The 24,762-nt window shown below is 40.5% G+C and overlaps 1 protein-coding gene across 2 annotated transcripts; it reads right to left on the reverse strand.

The window, feature by feature from the left end:
• Positions 1–59: 59 nt before the first annotated feature.
• Positions 60–21,918, reverse strand: c18hxorf58 (chromosome 18 CXorf58 homolog). Of its 2 annotated transcripts, none has more exons than XM_041211977.1 (9): positions 21,326–21,918; positions 18,361–18,496; positions 14,950–15,049; positions 11,368–11,462; positions 10,787–10,898; positions 7,405–7,536; positions 5,798–6,027; positions 2,173–2,317; positions 60–603 (listed from the first exon to the last, which is right to left on the reverse strand). In XM_041211977.1, exons 2-9 carry the CDS (start codon positions 18,474–18,476, stop codon positions 427–429), a joined length of 1,107 nt encoding a protein of 368 aa, XP_041067911.1. In that variant the 5' UTR covers positions 18,477–18,496; positions 21,326–21,918; the 3' UTR covers positions 60–426. The 2 variants fall into 2 exon arrangements, with proteins under 2 accessions (XP_041067911.1, XP_041067912.1); XM_041211978.1 differs by lacking the exon at positions 60–603 and adding an exon at positions 1,015–1,167.
• Positions 21,919–24,762: the final 2,844 nt, after the last annotated feature.

Raw genomic sequence — 24,762 nt, forward strand, 5'->3', positions numbered from 1 at the left:
GCAGCATGAGTCACATCTTCAAAAGACAAAGTGAAAAAACCAGACTGTAGGGGTGGAGGGAAGAGTGAAGAAAGGGCAATGTTGATTGCAGCTACTTGCTACAATGCAATCTATTTACTGTTACAGAAAGACCTTAATTTCAAGAACTCTAATATTTAACATTTATATTGAAGACTTAAAGCCATTCAATTTGTAATTTATCATATGTATGTATCCAACAGATCAATTTTGTGTATACAAACAAAAGGTTAATAGAACACAACCTATACACAGTGTGTGTCAAAGTGAAAGCCAACTAAAAAGGCCTTGAAAGGATATTACTTTTCTGAACAGTTGTAAATAGTTCTGACAATGCAAAAATCAAAGTCTGGCAGCTGATGTGCCATTTTTAATACATAAATGCACCTTTCCCTGACTGAAATAAGACTAACAGTCAATTGAAAGCTCCTGTGTCCAAGTGTAGAGTTCATCCACTTCAAGCTCCCACTCTTCATCTGAAGCCATACAAGCAACTTGACTTTTCTTATCTTGATCACAGCTTGTGACAAACTGAGAGGCATCCTGTGCAAGACTGTGTTGAGTGGGTTTATTTAGTAGTTCATCCTGGAAATCACATTGATGAAGAGTCATGGATTAAAGAAAGTTGAAACAAAAGCATCAATGGATAGGGTCTTAAAACCTTATGGCAGCAGTGTATCCTTAAGTTTCCAAATAGGAAAGAAGTATTTTTCCTGAATGTTGGAATAGCACTCATATTCACTGATTGCCTCATTACAGGAAAAATGTAAATTAAAATTGTCTGTCAATGGTACACTATACCAGTATACAATGTGTATGCTAATAATTGATACTATACAAGACTTCACAGGCAGTTGTGCTTGCAATGACTGAAATGACTTTCTACTTAGCTTCTCTTGCCTAGCTCCCTAACCTTAATAGAGAACAGTAATGTAAGAAGAAAAACCTTTAATGTAAAGTCCTTTATTTTACGTGCATAAGGTTCAAAAGCCTGATTTGAGATACTCTGCATTTTACACGACCCACACAGGCAAAGTCTTGTCTTGCATAGCTCCCTGATATGCAGTACATCCATTAGTCCTGATAACTTGCCCAGTGAACAAGGATCAGCAGCCTTCCTTTGTGCTCATCAAGGTGAGGAATGGAACACTGCATTTCAAATACTCAATGTCAGCAACATGCATTTACAACAATAATGTATTGCATGAATCTTATTCCTTCAAATTAACAGAAAGTTCTAAATGCTTTACGAAGAGTTGCAAAAATAAACCAAAGAAATAGATGTTAATCCAAGAAGAAAGAGACTAGGAGGGTGACCAAGAGTTTGGTCAAAAAGATGAATTTTAAGAAGTTTATTAAAGGTGGGCAGAAAGATGGAAATGCAAAGCGATTTAGGAGTGTATGGAATGTGTGTAGTGGAAGATCATTTGAGAAATTGAGTTTATAGATATGGCAAAAGCATGGCTAAGGGTTTCAGCAATAGACTGTGTTGGATTTGACTGCAACCACTGTAACATACGAACAACAAAGTAAGGTGGAACAGCCTGCCAAGACTTTTGCACGATCTGGTTCAATCCAAGTGATTAGCTGAGGAGGGGGATTGAATCACTGGAAAGGGCACAGGACTTTGTGGTGGGGCTGAAAATTATGATTTCAATCTCCCAAGTGTTTGGTTAGAGCAAATTGTGACTCATTCATGAGAGTTTGACAGCACAGAGGTGGTCAGGGAGTCAACAGAGGTAGTGAAGAGGTAGAGTTGGATGTGCCCAATGTAAATATGGAAGTTGCTAGCAGATCATTTCACAAAGGGGATTATATAGATAAGGAAGAGGAATTAGCCAAGGATACATCCTGGGGGAAGTCTGGAGGTGATGGTACAGAAGTGAGAAGGGAAGGCACTGTTAGAGAGCTGCTGGCTGCACTCTAATGTAGAATTGAACCACACAAGCCTAGTCCCAAGTTGGTGCAAACAGCAAGTGGACCATTGAATTAACTTACTTCAGTAAATTATTCTTTAGTATATCAGACTTGGGTTATGAAATAAAATGAATTCACCCGTTTTGGCAAACGCTGGATTACCCCGTGTAGTCATCATTCTTTAGGCAACAAAGGATAGGGAATTAAAACAGCTGTATGTAAATCACATGGTTTTACCTCTTTGTTTTTATCTAAACCATACATCTTTCTCATTTTGGAAACTTTTAGTTGTGTTTTGTAAGAACGGCGTTGTGACTCTCTTGATGTTTTTGAGGATATTGAGGATCGGCGTGGAGGAATGTGTGTGGCTGGAGATGGTGACCTAGGAAAATAAACATAGAATCAAAGATCTTTCTATGCAGATTTTGGTATTTTTCCCATCAACAAGTTCTTAGTTTGTCTGTGCATGGTACCTTGTGTGTATTTGAAAGCAGCAGGTAGGGTTGTGTAACTGTTATGCTTGTTGCAAAATTTCCACCCACCCAGTTCATCTTTTTTCTAGTGACTGGTTTAAGCACTCCCAGATTAGTCTAGACTAAAGGTGCCCAAAATATTGCCCAGCAGGGGCAAACTGATTGCATGGAAAACCAGGAAATTTCCTGAATATCCCCATGGATGGACTCATTGTGCAATCAGTGCACCAGGCCCGTGACCCCCAACACCCCCACCAACCTTTCTTTGTGAGAATTCCAAAGATCTCTGATGCAAGGTCATCAACCGGAAACATTAAATGTTTCTCTCTCCACAGATGCTGTCAGGCATGCTGAGTGTATCCAGCAGTTTCTGTTTTTATTTCAGAATTCCAGCATCTGTAGTATTTTGCTTTTGTGTTGCCAAAGCTTTCGTCTCTTTGGGGGAACCACTCTGACTCTGATGTCCAGTGTACACTTACAGCCAACCATCCCCTTACCTGCAGACCTCAGCAGACCTGCCACCCCTTGAGTCTGGGAGAAACTGAGAATTTAAAAAAATATAAGTTTTTATTTTTAATAAAATACATGAAGTTGGTTTCTGGTAGGCGATCTGAGAGTGGGCCCTCTGTAAAACAACTACTCATGATTACGACACTTGTAAAGAGTTTCTAAATATTCCAGTTCCAACCCCTAAATGCTATAACAAGTTACATTCATATAGCAATTTCAACGTAGAAAAAAAGTCCTGAGGTGCTTCACAGAGCCATAGCAAATGCTGAGCCAAAGAGGACGTGATTAGGGGGAATTGAACAAAAATGTGGTCAGAGGTAAGTGTAATGAGTAGGTTCTTAAAAGAAGAGTGGGGTGGTGAGACTTAGCAATACAGAGGGGGAACTTCAGAAGGCACGGCTGTCAATGGTACATTGGAGGATGGACTGAAGTAAGAGGAACAAACAATTGGAGGGATGGGGGTTGGGTTTAATGCTGAAGGAAATGACAAAACTAGGAAGTTTTGAGGTCTTCGAGGGTTTTCTAAACAAGGATGCAAATTTTGAACTTGAGGCATTGGGGGAGCAGTGGTCAATGTCGGTTAGCAAGGACAGGATCTGACAGCTAATGGGAAAAGTGGGATAAGATACAGAAAGAGGAGTTTAGATGAGCTGAACTGTATGGAGGATGAGAATCTGGCCACCAAAGCACTGCAATAATCAGGTTTGGAGGTGACAAAGACATGAATAATGGTTTCAGCAGTACATAATGTGAGGGAGGAGCAGAGGTACGTTGTCATTGCGATGGAGGGGACATCAGGGTGGCAGCTGATCTTGAGGTTGAAAAGGATCTGTTCAGACAATGGCCTGGAATGGTTTTGTTTTATTTTTATTTGTTCATACATTGGGGGTGACGCTGGCAAGGCCATCATTTATTACCCATCCCTAAATGCTCTTAAGGTGTTGCTAAGCCACCTTCTTGAACCACTGCTGTTTATGTGGTGAAGGTTCTCCTAAAGTTCTGTTAGGTAGGGAGTTCCCAGATTTTGACTCAGCAAAGATGAAGGAATGGCAATATATTTCCAAGTCAGGATGGCAACTTGGAGAGGAATGTAATGGTGCTCCCATGCAACTGTTGCTCTTCAAGTTGGTAGAGGTCACGATTTTGGAGGTTCTGTCGAAGGAGCCTTGGCGAGTTGCTGCAGTGCATGGGTGTAGATGATGCAAACTGCTGCCATATTGCACTGGTGATGCAGGAAGTGAATGTCTAAGGTGCATGTCAAGCAGGCAGCTTTATCCTGTATATTATTGAACTTTTTCAGTGTTGTTGGAGCTGCATTCATCCAGACAAGTAGCGAGTGCTCCACTCTTGACTTGTGCCTTGTAGATGGTGGACAGGCTTTGTGGAGTCAGGAGGTGAGTTATTCGCCCCAAAATTCTCAGCCTCTGACCTGTTCTTGCAGGCACTGTATTTATTGGCTAGCTCAGTTAAATTTCTGCTTTTTAAAAATATTCATCCATGGTATGTGGCCATCGGATTTATTGTTCCACCCCTAATTCCCCGTAAGAAGGTAGTGGTGAGAAGGTAGTTGTGATCCCCAGGATATTGACGGTACGGGATTCAATGATGGTAATGTCTTTGAATATCAAGGGGAGGTGATTAGACACGCTCATGTTGTAGATGGCTATTGCCTGACACTTGAGTGGCATGAATGTTATCTGTAAGTCAATGGGGAGGGTACAGAATTATTGGAAGAGGAGCAAAGATGATGGCTTCGGTCTCCCAAATATTTAGCTGGAGGAAATTATAACTCATTCAAGACTGAATTTTGGACAAACAGTCTGATAGCACAGTGGCATTGGAGGGATCAAGAGAAATTGTGGAGAGGTAAAGCTAGATATCATTGGCATGCTTGTGAAAGCTGACCGTCTGCTGATGATGCCATCAAGGAACTTCTTATAGATGAGGAAAAGGAGGGAACTTAGGATGGGCCCTTTGGTATCTCTGGAGGTGAATTTGTGGGAGTGGAAACGCTCTGGTTACAACTGAATAAGTAAGCGTGTGACCAAGCGAGAGCAGTCGCTCAGAGCCAAATTATGGAGGAGGCATTAGAAGAGAATTTCCCATTAAACAAATGTGAGGGTGTTTTGTTGTAATTAAATTGTGAAACAAAAATAAATGGCTGAAAATACTCTCCAGGCCACTCAGTATCTGAGGAGAAGACATATAAGTTAATGTTTTAGGCATAAAGTCCTTCATTGGAACTGAATAAAATGAAAACTCAGCAAACATTTTAATGGAATCAGAGCAAAATGAAGAAAAAGAAAAAATCACAGTGGAATGACTGGTTAAAAAAAAAGCAAAAAAAAGATACATTACATCAGAAAATGGAAAGAAATTAGAGAAGTGAAGAACATGCAAATAATTAAGGCAGTGGGAGGCAACCCTTTGAAGAGATGAGGAGATGGATTGAAAGCCTCTACTTCAGTTCTGAAATTAAAACAGCTGACAAAGTAGGGTGGTCTTCACTGGCCCAAAAAAGCAAAGAAACACAAGCCAATAGCATGGATTTCCCCAACAGTACAAAGGATCTCAACCCCAGGTATTACCTCCCTTTTTTCCAGGCTCTGACAGGCTCAGCTGACATCACCAGCAACCCTTACTGTAAAGAAAATATTCCAAGGCAAAACATTTATTTCTCTGACCTCTCATCCTTCCATGTGCAGCAATTTTATCAGGTAAGGTATTAAAGGTACGTTTATAATTCTGCATTTGTAGGTTTATAATGCTGCTTTATTTCCTGTTTATTACTGCTTTATCCATCTTATGTAGTTGGAGTCCGATTTCTGAATATAAAATGTTACAAGCATTTCACAAAGTCAACCCCTTCTATTAGATACCTGGTCTGAGAGATGGTTCTAATGTGTTGAAGTTGAATCTCTTCAGTAATCGGTTTGGAAAGCAGAGTTGGCAATTCCTCCTTTAAACACTGAGATAAAGTTCTGCTTTGAGCATAGTCCATAATGTCATACATAATTGTTGTTCTAGGTAGGTTTGTCAGGGTCAGCATTCTCCAGCAGTTGTCTCTTCCTCCAAGGTAAGCTGGAGTCTCATCCAGATTACTTGTGTACTACACAAGAAAAATACAAATGAGAAAATAAACTGCATACTTATCAAGAAATGAATTCTTGCATTGTAACATCATCAGTATGAGTCATGTAATGTAGATGAACACCAAAAGCAGCACAATACAGAGTGAGTTAAACAGTTTCTCAATAAACAGATTAGAGCCATATAATATCCATAAAGTGGCACTTAATGGAAGGAGGAGGCTCCATCAACAATGCTGTGCCCAGCACGAAAGTGCAAGACGGATGGATGAAATGTTGCAAGTACATCGGATATCCAACATTTAGTGCATCACACAGATTTTCAGGGCTAAATTAAATGGTGGCTGGGAGGTCTTGTTTTTAAACATGAGAGCATTATTGTAACACTTGAAGTCAGAAGAATATTATTTTAACATGCAAATGTACCCTGTTGTTTGTGTGCACATTGAGTGATCTACTGCCCATGTAAAATGCGTACCCAGGATTGCCATGGACTGATGTGTATTTGCAAGTTCATTTAAAGAACCCAGAAGTATGAAATTATGATTGATGTTCAGGCTATTTTTGCACACTATTTCTTGCTCTTTGCCTGTTGTGACTGAGGGTTCCAGGAGCTTTGTAATAATACTCTTCTGCATTTTTTTCCCAACAACTCCAACAATGCAACATTGGGAGTTCTCCATGGAAGAAGAAAAGGATCAACAGAGGAATGTCAGGCAATGGAGAAACAGGTATATTCTGCACCCACCCTATTGTGAGCTGCCATTTTTCCAACTGGACTTTCATCCATGCAGAAAATATGTGCTGAAGATATAAACAGTTAAAATCTCTCTAAGAGCATAGACAATAATCCTGGTCCCAGCAGAAGAAATGTCCAAAGGAAGCAATCAGATAATCAGTGCCAGTGTAGTATAGGGTTGCCAATTTTGATTGGGTCTATGCCTGGAGGTTTCAGCACATGACCTCCCACCTTGAATCACCTTGCCGACAGACTCCTAGCTGTATCCTTCCTCCAGATGCACTGCGCTTCCACACCAATTGGAAAGGGGACATGCTCTCTGCTAACCAATTGGATTAATCTTGCCTGTTGGTGAAACAGCCAATTTTTCTCATCTTCAATATTTTTAGAACTAATAAATAAAAGTGGTCAAAGGAAAGGAAAAACATATGCTTTTATGATTTCCCTCCTGGATTGCTTGCAGCAGTGTCCTGGAGATTAGAAAGGTTCCAGGACAGTCTTGGAGGACGGGCAATCTTTGTGTTGTAGCCCTATTTCCAATCCATGTTGTCTTTGAGAACCACTCCCTGCTGGGAATGCAGATGGACTAAATATACCTACAAAATCATCCAGTCTATTATTTTAGTGAATTGTAGTATTACAAAACCAGCTTTCAAACCTGCATATAATCTTTCATTGTAACAATATCAACTTCATAGGCTATTTTGGTTCTTTGATACCGAAGGTTATCCTGAATTATAAGATCATAGAATTTCCTGCGTCCCATAATTTTGCAGGAAGCAGCTGCTGCCTGTTGAGAAAAGAAGCCCAGAATCACTTTAAAATAACATTTCATGAATGCAAGTAAGTTTGTGAACTATAAACGTAAAGCCCAGGAAAAAAGGTAATTTGTAACAGCTCCTTCTTAAACCCTCCCACCAAAAAAAGCAAAGCAAACCAATCATTAAAATCTTTGCAATAAGATAGCACTGCGATTACATTACTGGACTAACAATCTGAAGCTGAGTTCAATTCAGTTAATTAATTAACAAATCTTGAATGAAAAAAACTAGTATCGGTGATGCTGACCATGAAACTACCAGATTGTCATAAAAACGCATCTGATTTACTAATATCCTTTAGGGGAGGAAATCTGCCGTCCTTACCTGGTCTGTTCTACATGTGACCCCAGATCCACAGCAATGTGATTGACTCTTAACTGCCCTCTGAAATAGCCTGGCAAACCACTCAGTTGTAAGAAAATTGTTACCTGTTCCAAATGTATCTGACCACGATATTATTGGTAGGAATGGCCACCTCTTTGTGGAGACAAAGGCCGGAATTGTCCAGTCCTGTTGGTGGTGGGTGTCATGGCAGGTGTGAGTGGACAACATGGTGGGGCAGGCCAAAAATTGATCTTACGCTGTCACCAAACTAGTTGCAATTGTCCACTCCACCTGTCAATGGCAGGCCGTGTTTCCTGTCACCACATGACGGGAACTTAATTTCAATACTTTAGCATCTTATTATAAGCCCTGTTAGCCAGAATCATCCCCCCGCACTGGATCATCCGGGAGCACGCCGATGTGTTTCACAACTGCACATAAGCAACGTGCACCTGGTGGGCTGAGCTTTGCTCGGAACTTCGAGGTTTGTTTGCCTACCTTGCTTTGGGCATCACTCGTGATCATCAGCACCAGGCTTCACAGGCAGCACCTATTCACTTTTAGGGGGGCACACAGGCAGGTCTCTAACTTGCAGAGCAGCTGTAGGGGATAGCTTTTCAACGGCTGTAGGTCTAGGACTCTACTGGGGAAGGGGGTTGTCCTAGGGTGTTTTTGGGGGCACGTGTTGATCTGTGCAAGTGGCCTCAAGATGGTGAGGGCTGAGGAGGCAGTCTCCAGAGGAGATGAGGCCAGATGGAGATGTGAGGGTGTGTATGAGAGAGTGAGTGTTGACGTCCCTTGAGCTGGAAGTGAGTGAGATGCCAGTGAATGTGTGATGGCCTTCTGAGTGGGTGAGTTGAGATTGATGAGATGGTTGACTTACCTGGCGGCACGGATGAGATAATTCCTACGTTTTCTGCACTAGAGGGCCGACTTCTTGTGTTCAGCATTGACACTGACCATCTCTGCCACCGCCTCCCAAGCCGAAGTGGTGAGACTGATGAGCCTCCTGAGGCCAGGGCGGGGGTGTGGGATATCATGGCGGTGTCCAGAAGGCATCCCAGGGATGGTCACTGAATCGCTGGCGGTTGGGGGGGTGGTGGGGGGGGCGGGGATGGTGGTGTGTTTGTGTGGGTGTGTGTGTATGAGGGTCAGGTGTTACACACTTCTTGGCTTTTGGAGCCATGTCTTCACCGGAGCAGTCCCAGACCGCAAGAATTGAGAAGTTTACGCGTGGCTGCAGTTCAAATATGGCAGTCAGCATGAAGAAGCGGTCAGGTAACAGTATGGCAAGTAAATTGGAGGCCACCCACCAGCGAGATGATGTGTTTCCTGTGGCTGCATAATCAATGAGGCGGGCAGGGAATGAAACGGTGAAAAATCCTGCCATTGAGGCTGGCGCATAAAACATCTTTTTTCATGCCCGCTACTGCACTTAATGCAAACTTGGGACAATTCTGTCTGAAGTTCCGCCTTCACACTGAGGACACTTTCCATTGTGATATGTTCCACTACGAGTGTGCTAATTAGGATAGATTCAGAATAAACATTGCAGTCAAAACTGGGCACCCATGAAACACTGTGGCCCATCAGTTGGCAGCAGAGTTGTATACTGCCACAATCTGTAGCCTCATAGCCTAACATATTCCTCATCCTATTATTACTATGAAGCCCAGAAGATCAAACCTGGTTCAATGAGGACTGTAGGAGAACATGCCAGGAGCAGAACTGGGTGTACCTAAAAATGAAGTGAATCTTGTCACTGCCGATTGCGCAGTGTTCAGTTCCATTCTCAGCTCCTTATATAATGATGCAGTCCGGACCCAAATACAGCATGACCGGGACAACATTCTGGCTTGAAGTGGTAAGAGACAAGTAACATTTGTGCCACAAAAGTGTCAGACAATGACTATCTCCAGTAAAAGAAAGTATATCCATTTCCTGTTGACATCCAATGGCATTGCCATTATCAAATCTCCCACCATCATCATTCTGGAACTGAACTGGACCAGCCACATAAATACTGTAGCTACAACAGAAGGTCAGAGGCTGGGAATTCTGTGGCAAGTGACTATCCTCTTGACTCACTAAAGCCTGTCCATCATCTACAAGCCACAAGTCAGGAGTGTGATGGCATACTTTCCACTTGCCAGAATGAGTGCAGCTCCAACAACACTCAAGAAACTTGGCACCATCCAAGACAAAACAGCCTTCTTGATTGGCACCCCTTCCAACACTCCCTCAATCCCTGGCGCACCTTGTATCAGTGGGTTCTACAAGATGCACTGCTGCAATTTGCCAAGGTATCTTCAGCAGCACCTTCCAAACCCTTGACCTCTACCACCTAGGAGAACAAGGGCAATAGGTGCATAAGAACACCACCACCTTGAAGTTCTCCTCCAAGCCATACCCCAATATGACTTGGAAATTTATTGTCAATATATTGAGTATAAAAATGAAAGATTCTGGCTTCAGCTTGATTGCAAAATAATTCATTAAAAGATATTAAGTTTATATGTTTAAACTTTCTGCTAGCAATATTCAAGTGCTTATGTCTGAACAAAATGAACGCTACAGGCACTGTGCTAATGGATGGGTTAAGAGTAATTTGTGCCTCTGCATACCAGGAAAATCCCAGTGTATGGGGGAGTGCCAGGCAGGGGTCGAGGTCAAGTGCATGTACACAGACATCAGGTAAAGACACGATTAAGCTAAGCCGTAATATCCTCCACGGGTGAATAGTTTGCCAGCGCTCACAGTCAAGGTTCATATCTGATATTGGAAAGTGATGCAAGTTACTTCCTGCAGAGGAATCAACTTGTTAACCCCAGCAAGGGAATCAACACTTTCTGGAGAGGAGAAAATAGAAAGGAAAAATCAGAAAATCGGAGTTACCTCAGTTGCAGGCTTGATTATTCTTTTTCCACTGAAATACTGATTTTTATAATTCCCAATGTGTTGAAAAATCTTAAACACAAGGATAGGAGGAAATTCTTCTCCAGCAAATCTGAGGGAAAATAATATTGATTTTTGTAAATAGCACCAGCCTTTCTGGGTAACTGTGCTGTTTCATGCTTTAAATTAGAAGTCATGAGTCATACATTCCTAGTCCCCCATTTAATATTTAATCATGCTGACCATACGAATTCAAATGGGGGTCATCTTCGCAATTCTGCCCTGTCAGCATTACTACAGCATAAACAGTAATCTGGTTATACGCCACGCTATAAAAGTTACAAAGCAGAACTTGTTAAATATATATATTATATATAGAAACAATGAAACAGTTCTTAATGTTTAGTTAATTTTGAAATTAAAGGTATTTTTCTGCTGATAGATGAAAATGATGAAAAGCTACATATAATTGATCCATGCATTTTTCAAATACAGTTAATTTTGTTTGTTTATTTTGCACTTCTCTTTTCTTTATAGGCATGTTACAGTTGTTTTGTTAGATAGTGTCCCTCAGAACTTACCTGAATCTAACTTTATATGACATGCTGGTATCCTTCAGGAGCTCAGCATCAGAGGGTTGCAGCTTCCTTAGAATGTCAGTTGTCAGACAGTGTTCCTATCAGAGAAAACAACCATGGGAAATATGTACAGATTTTCACACAAGTGCATTACAAAATAATGCATGCTTTGGAGAAAAATAATACTGACTGATTCAAGCACAATGAACTTCTGGATATCATTTAATGTCAGAAATAACCATTGTATTCAGTTAAGTATAATAATACTTAATACTAAAAATGTAGAAGGAAGGAATTATTGTCTTTTTGTACAGTTTTTTTTTAGAAAGGATTGGCAAAACTTAAATAAAAATTCTGGAAGCCAAGCCTAAATTTATTGGATGAGCTTTGCTGGTTCGATATCTAATCATTGAAAACACTAATGGTGGTGAGCAGAAATTTGGATAATAAAGTCAGTCTAGAAAAGCAGGGATGTCTATGGTATCTGTACACACTGTCACATAATCTCCAGTTCTGGAGAATTGCTGGGGACATACATGAAGGGATCAAAAAAGGGAATGGGTCCATTGACAAAGAAAATGGCTCCAGTAAAAATAAAGGCTGCAGAGATCACAACTGACTGCAATAAACAGTTGGAGAAATGGATGGAACACTATCTTGAGTTGTACCCTTAGGAGGACACTGTCACTGATGCAGCTCTAGACACCATAGAAAGCCTGCCTGTCATAGCAGAGCTGAATATCAACCCCACAGTGGTGGAATGTGGCAAAGCCATTGACTTGCTTGCCAGGTGCTGACACTATACCACCTGAACTCATCAGGCATGGGAAACTGGCACTCCTGCAGCATCTGCATGAACTTCTCTGTCTCTGCTGGAGGGAGGGAGCAGTGTCCCAGGATATGCACGATGCAAAGATTATGACCCTGTACAAAAACAAGGGTGACCACAGTGAGTAACAACTGTTGAGACACCTAAGCATTGTAGAAAAAGTATTTGCCCGTGTTGCCCTTCTCAAACTGCAAATCCCAGCTGAATGCATCTACCTCAAATCCCAGTATAATTTTAGAACTGGAAGATCTACAACTGACATGATTTTCTCAGTCTGGCAGCTGCAAGAGAAATGCCGGGAACAAAGGAGACCACTATACATAGCCTCCAACGATCTCACCAAGGCATTTGGCTATATGAGCAAAAGTGATCTATTTAAGCTGCTGGAGAAAATGGGCTGCCAGCTGAGGCTGCTTTATGTGATCTCCTCTTTACATGACAACATGATGGGTAAGGTCTGGTATGACGGGGCAACACTGGAACCCAGTGGGGTCAAACAGGGTTGTGTTCTGGCACCAACACTCTTTGGCATGTTCTTCTCTTTGCTGTTGTTATATGTGATTAAGTCATCTACTAACATAACAGAACTGATAAAAAGCTGTTCAGCCTTGTTTCCCTGAGATCCAAGACAAAGGTGTGCCAACTCCTCTTCAGAGAGTTGCTCTATGTTGACGATAATGCATTAGCATTCCATACCATGGAACACCTTCAGTGGCAAATGGACAGGCTCTCTCACAGCTGTAAAGAGTTTGGTTTGACCATCAGCATCAGGAAGACAAATGTCATGGTCCAGGGTGTTGCCTTACCACCATCTATTAGCATGGGCAATGTGACACTGGAGATTCTGGATAGCTTCACATATCTAGGCTCCACAATCAACAGCAATCTGTTACTTGATGCTGAAAACAACACAAGCATCACCAAAACTACAGTTGTTCTGTCCAAGTTGAGTAAGAGGGTTTAGAACAACACCAAACCATGAGTCTACCAAGTCTGTGTCCCAGTGCACTCTTCTACAGCATGGAGGCCTGAACAACAAATGTTCATCAGGAGAAATGACTAAATAGTTTCTACCTTTGCTGTCTCAGATGTATCCTTGGCATCTCTTGGCAGCACAAGGTCACCAACTCAGAGACCCTAGAGTATGATAATTCCAATAGCATACACTCATTGCTAAGTTAACCACATCTGCACTGTGTTACAATCCCAGACCAGTTCCCAAATTTTGTTATTTCCCAGATGAGACCCCCAAATTTTGTTATGATCCATTTAGGAGTAACTTTTGTTTTAAAGTTGACGAAATTAGAAATCCCAGTTACTTATTAAGGGAATAAATCTACAAGATTCCACGATTATAAACAAACAGATGAAATTTTACTATACATGAGTTAACAAAGAAAACAGTCAATACTATCTATCTTGTGCTCTAACTTCCAGAATTGACATTAGGTAAACATGAATAACAGGCAAACTGTGGTTGAACACATCACCAACTGCACATTAACTGGCAGACACACTAGAACAGAGTCCACGAACTTCCTCAGCAAACCACCCAGACATCTGTGAATCACAAAAAATTTTTTAAGACTGTCTTCCTCCTGAGAGATTTCAATTTGTCTTTTTCAAATATCTAGCCTCAGATTTCCCTCAAAAGTCAATCCAACTCAGACTGCCCCATGGCTGCTCGATCTCCTCCCAAGACTGCGTCCCACTGGATTCTTTAGGTTGTACCCCAGCATCTAGTTACTGGCACAAATCTATTTCACTAACTACTCTGGGCAGAACCCCAATGCTCTTGGGCTTTCCTTTGTCCCAACCGCCAGCTTCACAGAACCAGCACTGCCTCCCTGGTTTCTCTGAGCTACAGCTCCTCAAGGCTAATGACAGCACTTCACTCTATGGAGCTTGCAATCTTCTGCTGCCTCCTCTGCTCTGGACAAATATAAGCAACCACTGCTCACAACAGGCTGCTATTCATTCTGCCCCTTGAACTGATTAGTGTGACTTAATAATAGCTCCTAAGAGGGTTTTGTTCTTACCCTGAGGCAGGGTTGAATGCAGCAACCCTTGGTACATTCTGTACCTTAAATGTTACAATCTCCAGTTAACCAAAGGTCATCCCCATAGAGGCTAATTTACAAAAACCCACAGACAAAAATCCAGAAATATAGATTTCCTCACAGCTGACTTAGCCATGTTCATTGCATAGATGACGGCCATACACCCAAAGACTTTCTGCACAGTGAACTGGCCACTGGATCATGACCTCCTGGGTGTCTATACCTCCGCTACGAGTACAACTACAAGCAAGATATGGAAATGGTGAATACTGGGTGACAAGTGGGACACAGTCACTGACAAGCTTTGGAAGCTGACTGTTTGGAAGGGCATTGGAAGAGGTGAGCAGAAATGAAAAGCTCAGCTGGCTGAGAAGAGGGTCCAGAGAAAACAGCTGCCAGCGACTTGTGCAATTTCTCAGCCCACTGTCTTCTTATGCAGAAAATGTGACACAGATTGCCAGATGCCAGCGTGGGGCTGCTGAACCACACTTGATGCAGAGTTGACCACCATGGCACAAACCATCGTCTTACGAGATGGAAGGATGCCACCACAGGAGAATTTCTCATGGGAATATCAGTCATTGGTGCAGAAGTTCTTAAAAAATGGAAAAGCAATGACCGGAGACTTAAAGAGAAAACATCCTCCAGCTCTCCATTATTAACAGCCTATAAAATGGGTTCTGGTTTTATACTTACTGCTGCACAAATTGTATGCTTGAGTAGGCGAAATAGCTGTTTATTTCTGTAAGAAAACCATGATGTCTGAATAATTCTAGCTGCAAAATTTGGATCAATTCTGAAAGACAGAAAGTAAAGATCAGCTGATATATATTGGACATTATTTATTGTGCCAAAATGGGCATCTACTTGAGGGATTTGTATAGTATGGGCAAAGTAAGAAATACTTTACATCTAACTCTAAACATTAAATATTATGCTCTTGCATAGATAGTATTATAGATTTGTATATATCTAATAGCTAAAACCAAAATTGGTGTAAAGCTTTAAGTCCCAGAACTATTACTTTCCACTTCATATCCTGTAAAGACTCCAAACCCTTTTCCATGTTTCTCCATCAGCTGTATTTACTCTGATGCTATCACTTTCCCTGCCAGAGCTTCCAAAGTGTTCGAATGAGGATCTCCCTCCATCATAGCAAAGAACCCACTACTGTTCTGGTTGCATTACCCATCCTTCTGTCTTTAGCCCTTCCTCTCCTCATGCTCTGCACAACCATATGGTTCCTCATCTTCCTCTTCCAACACACCAACATTTGTGTTCAAAAGACCAACTTTTGCCACTTCCAACATGATCTTACCACCAAACATATCTTTCCCTCTGCACTTCATTTTCCAAAGGAAAATGTTTCCTGTGACATGCTGGTTCACTATCTGTAATACCACCCTCTATCACCAGTTCTCCTTCAGGGGCACCTTTTCATGCAAAATCAAAAGATGAAACACCCCGTTCATCCTACTCCCTCCACACCATTGATCATGGTCCGAAACATGCTTTCCTATGAGACAGCAATTTAGGTGAACTTCCTCAAACCCATCTTACTGTATTTGCTGCTCATAGTGCAGTCTCCTTTACAATAGGGAGACCAAATGTAGATTAAGTGACTGCTTTGTTGAACACCTTCACCTGCAAATGTGACTTCAAGCTCCCTATTACTTGCCACCTGAAGTCAACTACCCACTCAGGTGGTTGTAAATGATCCCAAAGCACTATTTCAAAGAAGAACAGGGGAGTTGTTCCTGGTGTCCTGGCTAATATTTATTCTCTCAATCAACATCACAAAAACAGATTATCTGCCATTGTAACGTTGTTTGTGGGTGTTTCCTGTGTGCAAATTGGCTGTCCTGCTTCCAACATTACAACAGTGCTTCAAAATTGCTTCATTGGCTTTAAAGTGCTTTGAGACATCTGATGGTCATGAAAAGCACTATAAAAATGCAGCTCTTTCTCTTTTTGAGAAACAGCACCTCATTGTTCTATTAGGCATTTTGTAGACTCTAGTATTAATAATGACTTTACTAACTTCAGACCTTAACTGTAGCTCCCATTGTGTCTTTGGCAGGTCATGTTGGTGATGTGGGATGGGTGTGCCTATCTTTCTGGGGAAGAAACAGTTTAATTTCTGTGGCGGGGATCTACTATCGGAACAGTATGCCAGTGAGGTGGTCTGCATTCATGGAGCCAACTTGTTCTTTTTTTTCTCAAGCTCCTAGGCTACTAAAGTCTGCTTCATTTTCCCAATTTTTCTTGCTGCTATTCACATATGCCTCATCTCCCACTTCTTTTATGATTCACAAGTCCTCTGTGACTCATAGGGCAGAATCTTACATCCCGTGGGTGGAACCATTTGGGTGTAAAATAGCGCATGATGACTTCAGGCAAGTGTCCTGATGTCATTGTGTTGGCAGCATGTCCGTTGACAATTAAGAGGCCTATAAAGGGCATTAAAGTATTAATTAAGGGCAATTTTTCACTGCCTGTCCAGCCTTACAGTTGGTGGGCAGGCGAATTGGCCAGGCAGCTTTTCCATTTTTGAGGAAATCTCATCCACAGGTGGGAAGAGATTTCCAAGATTAATTAAAACAAATAAAAATATTTTGACAGAATTTTTATTACCTATATGTTCAGGTATGTGAGTCCCATGTGTGGAAATTGTTTCCGGGATTTTAAAATCTTTATTTTTGTTTTTAAAATTCTTCAGCTCTCTGCCTTCGGGGAGCTTTCACTGCGTCCTCCCCTGCACCTGCGCAGACTTCAGCGCTCGCCCTCCTCCTGCCCCCACTCCAGCAGTGTTGAGCCTTTCAGCACACATTTCACGCAACCACAGATAGGAAATTGCAGTCGGGGGCCTATTGTGGGCAGTTCCCGGCCGCTCCCAGGTCCACCCAACGACTCAAAAATCCTGCCATAATGTTCTTAAGGTTTGATTGCTTTCATTAGGCCTCATGCTAATATCATTTCTGCCATTTAACCATCTGTGGGTTTTCATTAATGCGCTTTAAATAATTCTATTTCTTCTCTTGTGTGTGTGTTTATTTCCTTCCCCTTTGTTCTGTTTCTTTTAAGATGACATTTATTTGTAATGTCCACCAGTTGTGGTGAACGATCACACCTATTCTGGGCAGACCTCAGGAAAGATATAATGGCTTTGAAGAGAGCGCAGCATAGATTTACCAGAATGATATTTGGGCTCCAAGGGTTGAATTATAAGGAGAGGTTACACAAACCAGAACTGCATTCCCTGGAAATGAGAAGGCCTAGGGGAACTGACAGGGTAGATAGAGAGAAACTATTTGGAGGAGTCTAGGACTAGGGGACATAGCCTAAAAATTAGAGTCAAACCTTTCAATAGGAAAGTTAGAAAACACTTCTGCAAAGGATGATAGATGTTTGGAACTCACTTCGGCAAATGGCAGTTGATGCTAGATCAATTGTTAGTTTTAAATCTGGCATTGATAGAATTTTGTTAATCAAAGCTATTAAGGGATATAGGGCTGAGTGTGTACCTCAGTCACAGATCAGCCATCTGTATAGTAATGGCATTGAATGGCATGCCAAATAGCCTATTCCTGTTCCTATGAAACAGTAACTCATCTGTTCCCTATACAGATCTGTGCTTCTAGCATTTTTTATTCTTGCTTATGGATTTTATAGATTATCAAATTATGTTTTTTGAAGTGGAGAGTGAACGGGCTGCACACGAATTGAACCATTTTAAGCAAATCATATCTGGTCTTTTATTCTCTGTAAGATTATACAAATACAGATTTTATAATAATCTAAAACCACAGATAAACAAAGAGAAATTTGGAGAGGTCATTAACCTGACACTTAAATAAATGCACAGACAGACAGCAGATTAGAACAATGATAATGTAAATAGAGGGGCAGGGATAAGGGATGGATCATTACTACCAATGCAACAGATATATGCATTCCTTGGTGTGATAGACAAGTATTTTTGCATTAAGCCAAATATTTCTTTATTCCCTTCAGGTAATCTATTGAAGTTATTTATGTTAAATATAGAATAACCTAAAACATATGAATCAATTTATATTGGTAATGAAAAACTTGTGAATTACTTACACCTTTGATTGACATGTTTGTGTGTGTGATGTTATTTCTTTATTATTCTGTAATAAGTGACAATTTTGCAGAAATGGACATGGTGAACGTTTACTTTCCAACTTAATAGGATCCATTATTAGTGTTTCAAATCATTCTGAAGACACAAAAAGGAGTTAAAGTAATTATCTCATACTTACTGTCTGTATCATTGTTAAGTAATGATTTTAGAAAATATTTGAGAGAGATATCAATGCTGCATCAGTACAGTATAATGACTAGGCACTGGATCATTTTCACACACGATTCGTTTCACAAGAGGAATTTCTTATGTTTGAAAGATGACATTTTCAATCACAGCATATCAGAGATGTGTAAATTTAAATGTGCTATGATGTTTTGCTATTCATAAACATAAATCAACAAATATAAATCAACTAGTCAACTACTGTTTGTAATCTGGCTGTTAAAAACAGATTATTCTTAAAAAGCTGGGAAATTATGAATGCATTGGATTGCTCAGCATTTACCACTCCATCCTGATTATTTTATTGAATTAAAGAGATTTTGTGATCTTCATATTGATAAAGGCAAATATTACCTAAGCTTATCATCTTCTGCAAGGAATAAAGCAATCCATCGTGGTGAATTTGTGATGTAGAGGAGTTTAAAATTTGCCTAACTAGGACAGCAACAGTAAGGACATAATGCTAACTGTTCTTTAACATTTTGTACTCCAAAGGACCATCTGCCTAAATATCCTTCTTTAGGGAATTATGGAATCAGAGTCTCATTGAGGTTGAGATGACATGCTTGGCACAGCATCATTGGAATTACATCAGACCTCTGAGAGATAATCTGATATTTGAGCCAGGTAAATGTGTAGTGTTCCAGGATGTGGCTAATGATGATTTGTCAGCTGAAATTTTTCCCACTAAACTTCAGATAATCACAAAAGTCAATGCACTAATAGGTGTGAAGATCCAAGCTGGATGAACAGCATGAGGCTAACTAGTTCCCTGTTCTTTCTGTTTTAAGGGTGCTTATAAACCAGTTAACAGGTAGCAAATGAAAAAGCACTTGATTAAACCATCAAAAAACACTGCAAATACTGGAAATCACAATCACAAAGTTGTTTGTGACTTTGGTTGGGGTTATTTTCGTGCTGTGGCAGGGTCAAAAATCTGGTTAAATAGGGATAGATGTGCACAGATATGGGAGGCAATTACATATTCAAAGATTTTAGTGAGCAAAGGTTGAATGTGGTGCAGTAGTTTGCAAGTTCAGTGGAATCCAGAGTGGGAATGGGGAATAGGTGGCAGATACAATTTAACATTCATAATTGCATTTTTTTTATTCATTCTTGGGATGTGAGCATTGTTGACAAGGCCAGCATTTATTACCCACCCCCTAATGCCCTTGACAAGGTGGCCTTCTTGAACTGCTGCAGTTTGCGTAGTGTACCCACACTGCTTTTTTCTTTAGCAGTTTGATACAACTGAGTTGCTCGCTAGGCCATTTCAGAGGGCAGTTAAGAGTCACACACATTGCGGCAGGTCTGGAATCATGTGCAGGCAGATTTCCTCCCCTGAAGGGCATTAGTGAAGCAGATGGATTTGTATAACAATCTGGTACTAACTAAAATTCTAGATTTATTAATTTAATTTAAATTCCCCCAGTTGCCACAGTTGGATTTGAATCCATGTCACGAGAACATTACTCCAGGCTTCTGGATTCCTCATACAGTAACATTGCTACTATGTTACCATCCCCAATATATATTTTAGAAGGAACGATAAGGACTGATAGCATACACACTAAAGATAAACAATGAAGGGTGTGGATGACCAAAATAATCTAAGGATTCAAATACATAATTCTCTGAAAGCAAATAAATTAATTGAAAATACCAACAGCATTTTGGATTTTATAAAAGAGAAGTATAGAGTACATGGGTGACGAAGTAATGAAACGTTTGTACTAAACATTGGTTAGACCAAACTCAGTACCATGTGCCATTTTGGGTGCTCCATTATATAAGATATATTAAGCCACAGAGAGCCTACAATACAGATTCATCAGGAAAATGCTACAGTGATAAGCTATAGTTCTGAGGAGAGACTTAAGTTACTGCAACTATTTCCATTACAACAGAGGAGATATAATGGAGGGTTTTAAGTGTTAAGAGAAAGACTATTTCCTCTACTTGCGGTGTCAATGATAGGGGGTAATTAATTTAAAATGGTCACTGAAAATGAGGAGAGGGGTTAGGAGAAATTCCTTTACAGAGAATTGTAATGTGATTTTGCCACCAGGAGTGATTGAGGTAGAACCCATCACATTTTTAAAAGGAAAATTAGGTAAGTATTTGAAGCAGAGAAAAATAGAAAACACAAACATCATGGGCCAAACTACTTCCTCTGTGGTGTAAGCTTAAATTGCTTATGATTCTATTTGCAAATGTTTCACACAATTTCAGTACAAACATTTTGTGGAACGGCACTTTGGGCCAATCAGAAGTTACCTATAATCATCGGAAGCAAACATGTTTCCAGGGGAAAAGGCAGGGAGTGGGACCGGCGACTTGATATTCCTGTGGGCTGGCATGGGCACAACGGCCCGAATGGCATCCTGTGCTGTAACCATTCTACAGTTCTATAAAAAAGAGGACACAGGCTGCACCAATTCTGTGGGGTGCCAGTAAAAGGGATACAGCGCTTCAAGCCTTGTCTCCACCTTCTGCACCAACGGCACAGGTCTCGTTATCTGGAAAACATACCCCCACCAAGTGCCCTAAAGGGGGGGGGGGGGGGGGTGGTGGGCAGAGTGAAAATAAGCTGTGAAGGTGAGGCTGAAACATTTTATGAAGTGACCGTGTTGGTTATTGCTACGCAGGTAGACAAATACCACGAACCTGCTTTTCTTAAAGGTATTTACATTTACAGGTTTATAGATTAATGTAGCTACATCACATAAACAGGAACACCTGCAGACAGAAGGTGCCACCAAATGGCCGTGAGTTGACTGGGCCTTCTCGGGTTGGCACTTTTATTTGATGCTGAGCCCAGTTGCTGAACTTTGACGCTCCCAGTCCGTATCCCAGGCCGCCTGGTTCCGTCTCACTCTTTACCGGGGTTGTCGCCTTCGCTTTTTCCTCCAAAATTACGACAAATAACAACAACAACAAAAACAACAGCGATATTGCCACGGGTCTCGGGGATGGAAAAGACCGATTACTCGATTCAAAACCAAGTAGTTCCCGACGCCTCCGGTCGGCAGATACTGAAACCGAACCGCCCCTCCCACCCGGAGGCCGGAAACCCGCCACAGCGTCACTGTTACCAGGCAACAGGAGAGGGAAAGTGAGACGACGGACAAATAAATGGAGATACAGATGGAGAGAGAGATACTAAGGGAGTGAGAGAAAAGCAAAGAGGGCGCAATAGAAAAGGAGAAAGGTGAGGGGGAGACAGAAAATGAGAAGAGGAACTCAACACATGTACTTCTCTGCTAGGGCTGATGGTCCTCAGCAGATTTTCTGCTTGAGCACAGCTGGTGTGGAACTGTCTCCAGGAGCACAGATCAGAGAAGTTGTGCATGACCAGCTACTAATTTTGCTGCTCAGTGGTGCAAATATAACCTTCATTTTCTGGGAGATCCCCCTTACTGCAACTTTGATTTTGTCTTTATCGTGTCTATGTTCGAGTATTCTTAAGTTTATAATGATTACAGGCATTGCCTTTTTCATCTGAAAAGTGACTGTTTAATTGAAAACTACTCTGCAAATAAAGTATTCTTGCTCTTAACACTACATTTATAATTTGCATCTCACCTGTTTTTGTTACAATTGTTTTCATGTTTTTCTCCATCCTTACTCATTTCCTTATGTCTCTTGCCCTTCTGCTTTTCATTCAACAACTTCACGCAACTATCTTTGTCTTCTTTTCTTATAGGTGGTAAGTGGTAAATGATAGGAAAGAAACTGCCAACTGCTCTGTGGTACATTTTACTGATACCGATTTCAGCCTCCTTCCATCTTCTTGCTTCCATCTTGTCCTCTATTCCTTAGCCCCTTCCCTCTGCTTTTCTATCAGTCATTCCCATTGCTATGTGCACCTCATCCCTTTCGAACTATTTGCTTAACTACTGTATTCTTTTGTCATTATACTGTCACTAATCTCACCACCAACACAATAAACTCCAGTCACTCCCCAAAAGGGCATGAGGCCAGGGAACAACTTGTCCTCAACTTAGTCCAATCCCTCCCTTTCTAGCCTTTTTCAAAATTCATTGTTTAAAAAAGTCAATTGAGAATGAAGAAAGTCTGTCTTTCTATTTTGTGTGTTACAGCAATTAGAATGTTTGTGCTTTGTGTCAGGAAAATAGGCAATGTCATTAGAGGCTGTTGAATTCAAAATTCAATGTATTTTTTGAACAATTCATTAAAATTAGGATGAGAAAAGGCACTTGGTACCTCTCAACATAACTGGCTTTCTGAAGTTCATAGAACACAAAAGGAAATGCTACAACAGGTATAAACCCAGGACAATGTAAATATTTTTTTTTCATTTTCACAGAGATACATACACAACCTCTTTTTAAATAAATAACTCAGTTAATCTTTGCCTAAATAATGCTTTGGAAATTTATCTTCTGATATTTAAAAAAAAATTGCAAACATTTGAGCAAAGACTGCTAGAAACTAAAGGAAGAGAATATATATCATAGATTGTGGCATATAAGTTTACCTTTGAAGCTTTGAAAGATCCTTCCAAAAAATGGGGGTTGACCTATATGCTGAATATAAAAAGTGAACCGCAGTGTGTGTAGGTGGTCGCCATTTTGGAGTGTGAAAAAAATAACACCGGTAATTCAATAAATCAATGTGACACATTTTATTGAATAAATTAATTCTACCACATTACCTTTAACCAGAATCAAAACATTTTAAAAACCATCAAATTGTCTTCAGCGTCCAGCACAGAGTTCTTTGAATTTATTCTGAGTCACTTTGGCTATGACATCATTATAAGGATGTCACTCTGGATCAGATTTGATGCTTTCATTTTGAGAATCAGCCCTCCACAACAAATCATCTTCCTCTCTATCCATTGAGTTGAATATTCTGTATTTTTTGAACGATTTGATGACACTTTGTACACCAATAGCATCCCATGATTTGAAGACGAAACCATACAAAACAGTGGAGAGGAACATAAATATTTCCACTCTTTGCAAAGATTTGTTTCTCCATCTATTAAGCACAAACACGATCCTTAAATGTCTTGTTGAGACACATCCAAAGGTTGAACTATGGTCTTGAGACCCCCTGGTATAACTCCAATTTATGTGTTATTTCTTCTGATACTAGATAACATGTACCAAAGCTACTCTGACACCATCAAACAACTGAGTATGAGGTCGTTTGCTGAAAGGTGGAAAGTGCTCTGTGTGAACTTCACTAGAAAATTCTTCAATCTCCCCTTCCAGCGCTACCATCTCTTGCCACAACCATACAAAAGTAAATGGATTTAAGGAGAAAAGCACCATTTCCACAAATAAGATACAGAGTGAATTGACTACGAGACAGCCCAATTCCCTACTTTATAAAATGCATACATAGTATGTAAATGATTGAGAATTTAAGGAACTCAACCTGACAACATTTGATCCATGGACTTTAATACAAAATTCAGAGCGTAGTAGACCTTTCATTTTCATTCTGTAAATTAAGGAGACCTACATTTTGCATTGCATTGTAATTATTTGTATACTGAAATAATTATGCAGTCCTTTTATTATTTTATATTTCAATTTTTATTTTTATGAATGTCTACAACTATCTTATGAATTATGATTACTTCTTTTATTTGTATTGTCATCACAATTCGGTACCTGCCATAATGACGACCCTTCAATAAACCGATTATCATTATTATCGAACAACTTCACTCCATCCTCACCCATCCAACTGTTGTCATGAACATGCACCAAACTCCTGTAGGGAACTTGATTTTTGGCATGATTTTACCATAGGCTTTAATTACATTCTGTCGGCCAAGCAGGCTTGTACCACCGTGAATCTTTTCTTCTCATGTCCTGCGGTTTTCACTAGAAGAGTTTTCAAACCTTTCCATTCCACAGTTCAGTTGCTTGGCACATAGAAATTCATGGGCATTTCATCCATATTTCCAATGTGATTTACGGGTACTCATGTTTTACTGCTGTCGGATGATGAATTGCTAGAATTGATCATTTTGGTATTGAAGTTTTTGGTAGTCTAGTGACCTTGGTCTTCTGCCGCAACACTAAACATTTTCTTCCTGTAAAGCAGGTACACCAACTAGCTGTTGCTCTGGATCATTGCTGGACTCAGAGTTTGATTTGGCCTATTTAAGTGCATACATACACATTGCATTTCTA

This window comes from Carcharodon carcharias, chromosome 18 (genome assembly GCF_017639515.1).
Source record: "Carcharodon carcharias isolate sCarCar2 chromosome 18, sCarCar2.pri, whole genome shotgun sequence".
Taxonomy (NCBI): domain Eukaryota; kingdom Metazoa; phylum Chordata; class Chondrichthyes; order Lamniformes; family Lamnidae; genus Carcharodon; species Carcharodon carcharias.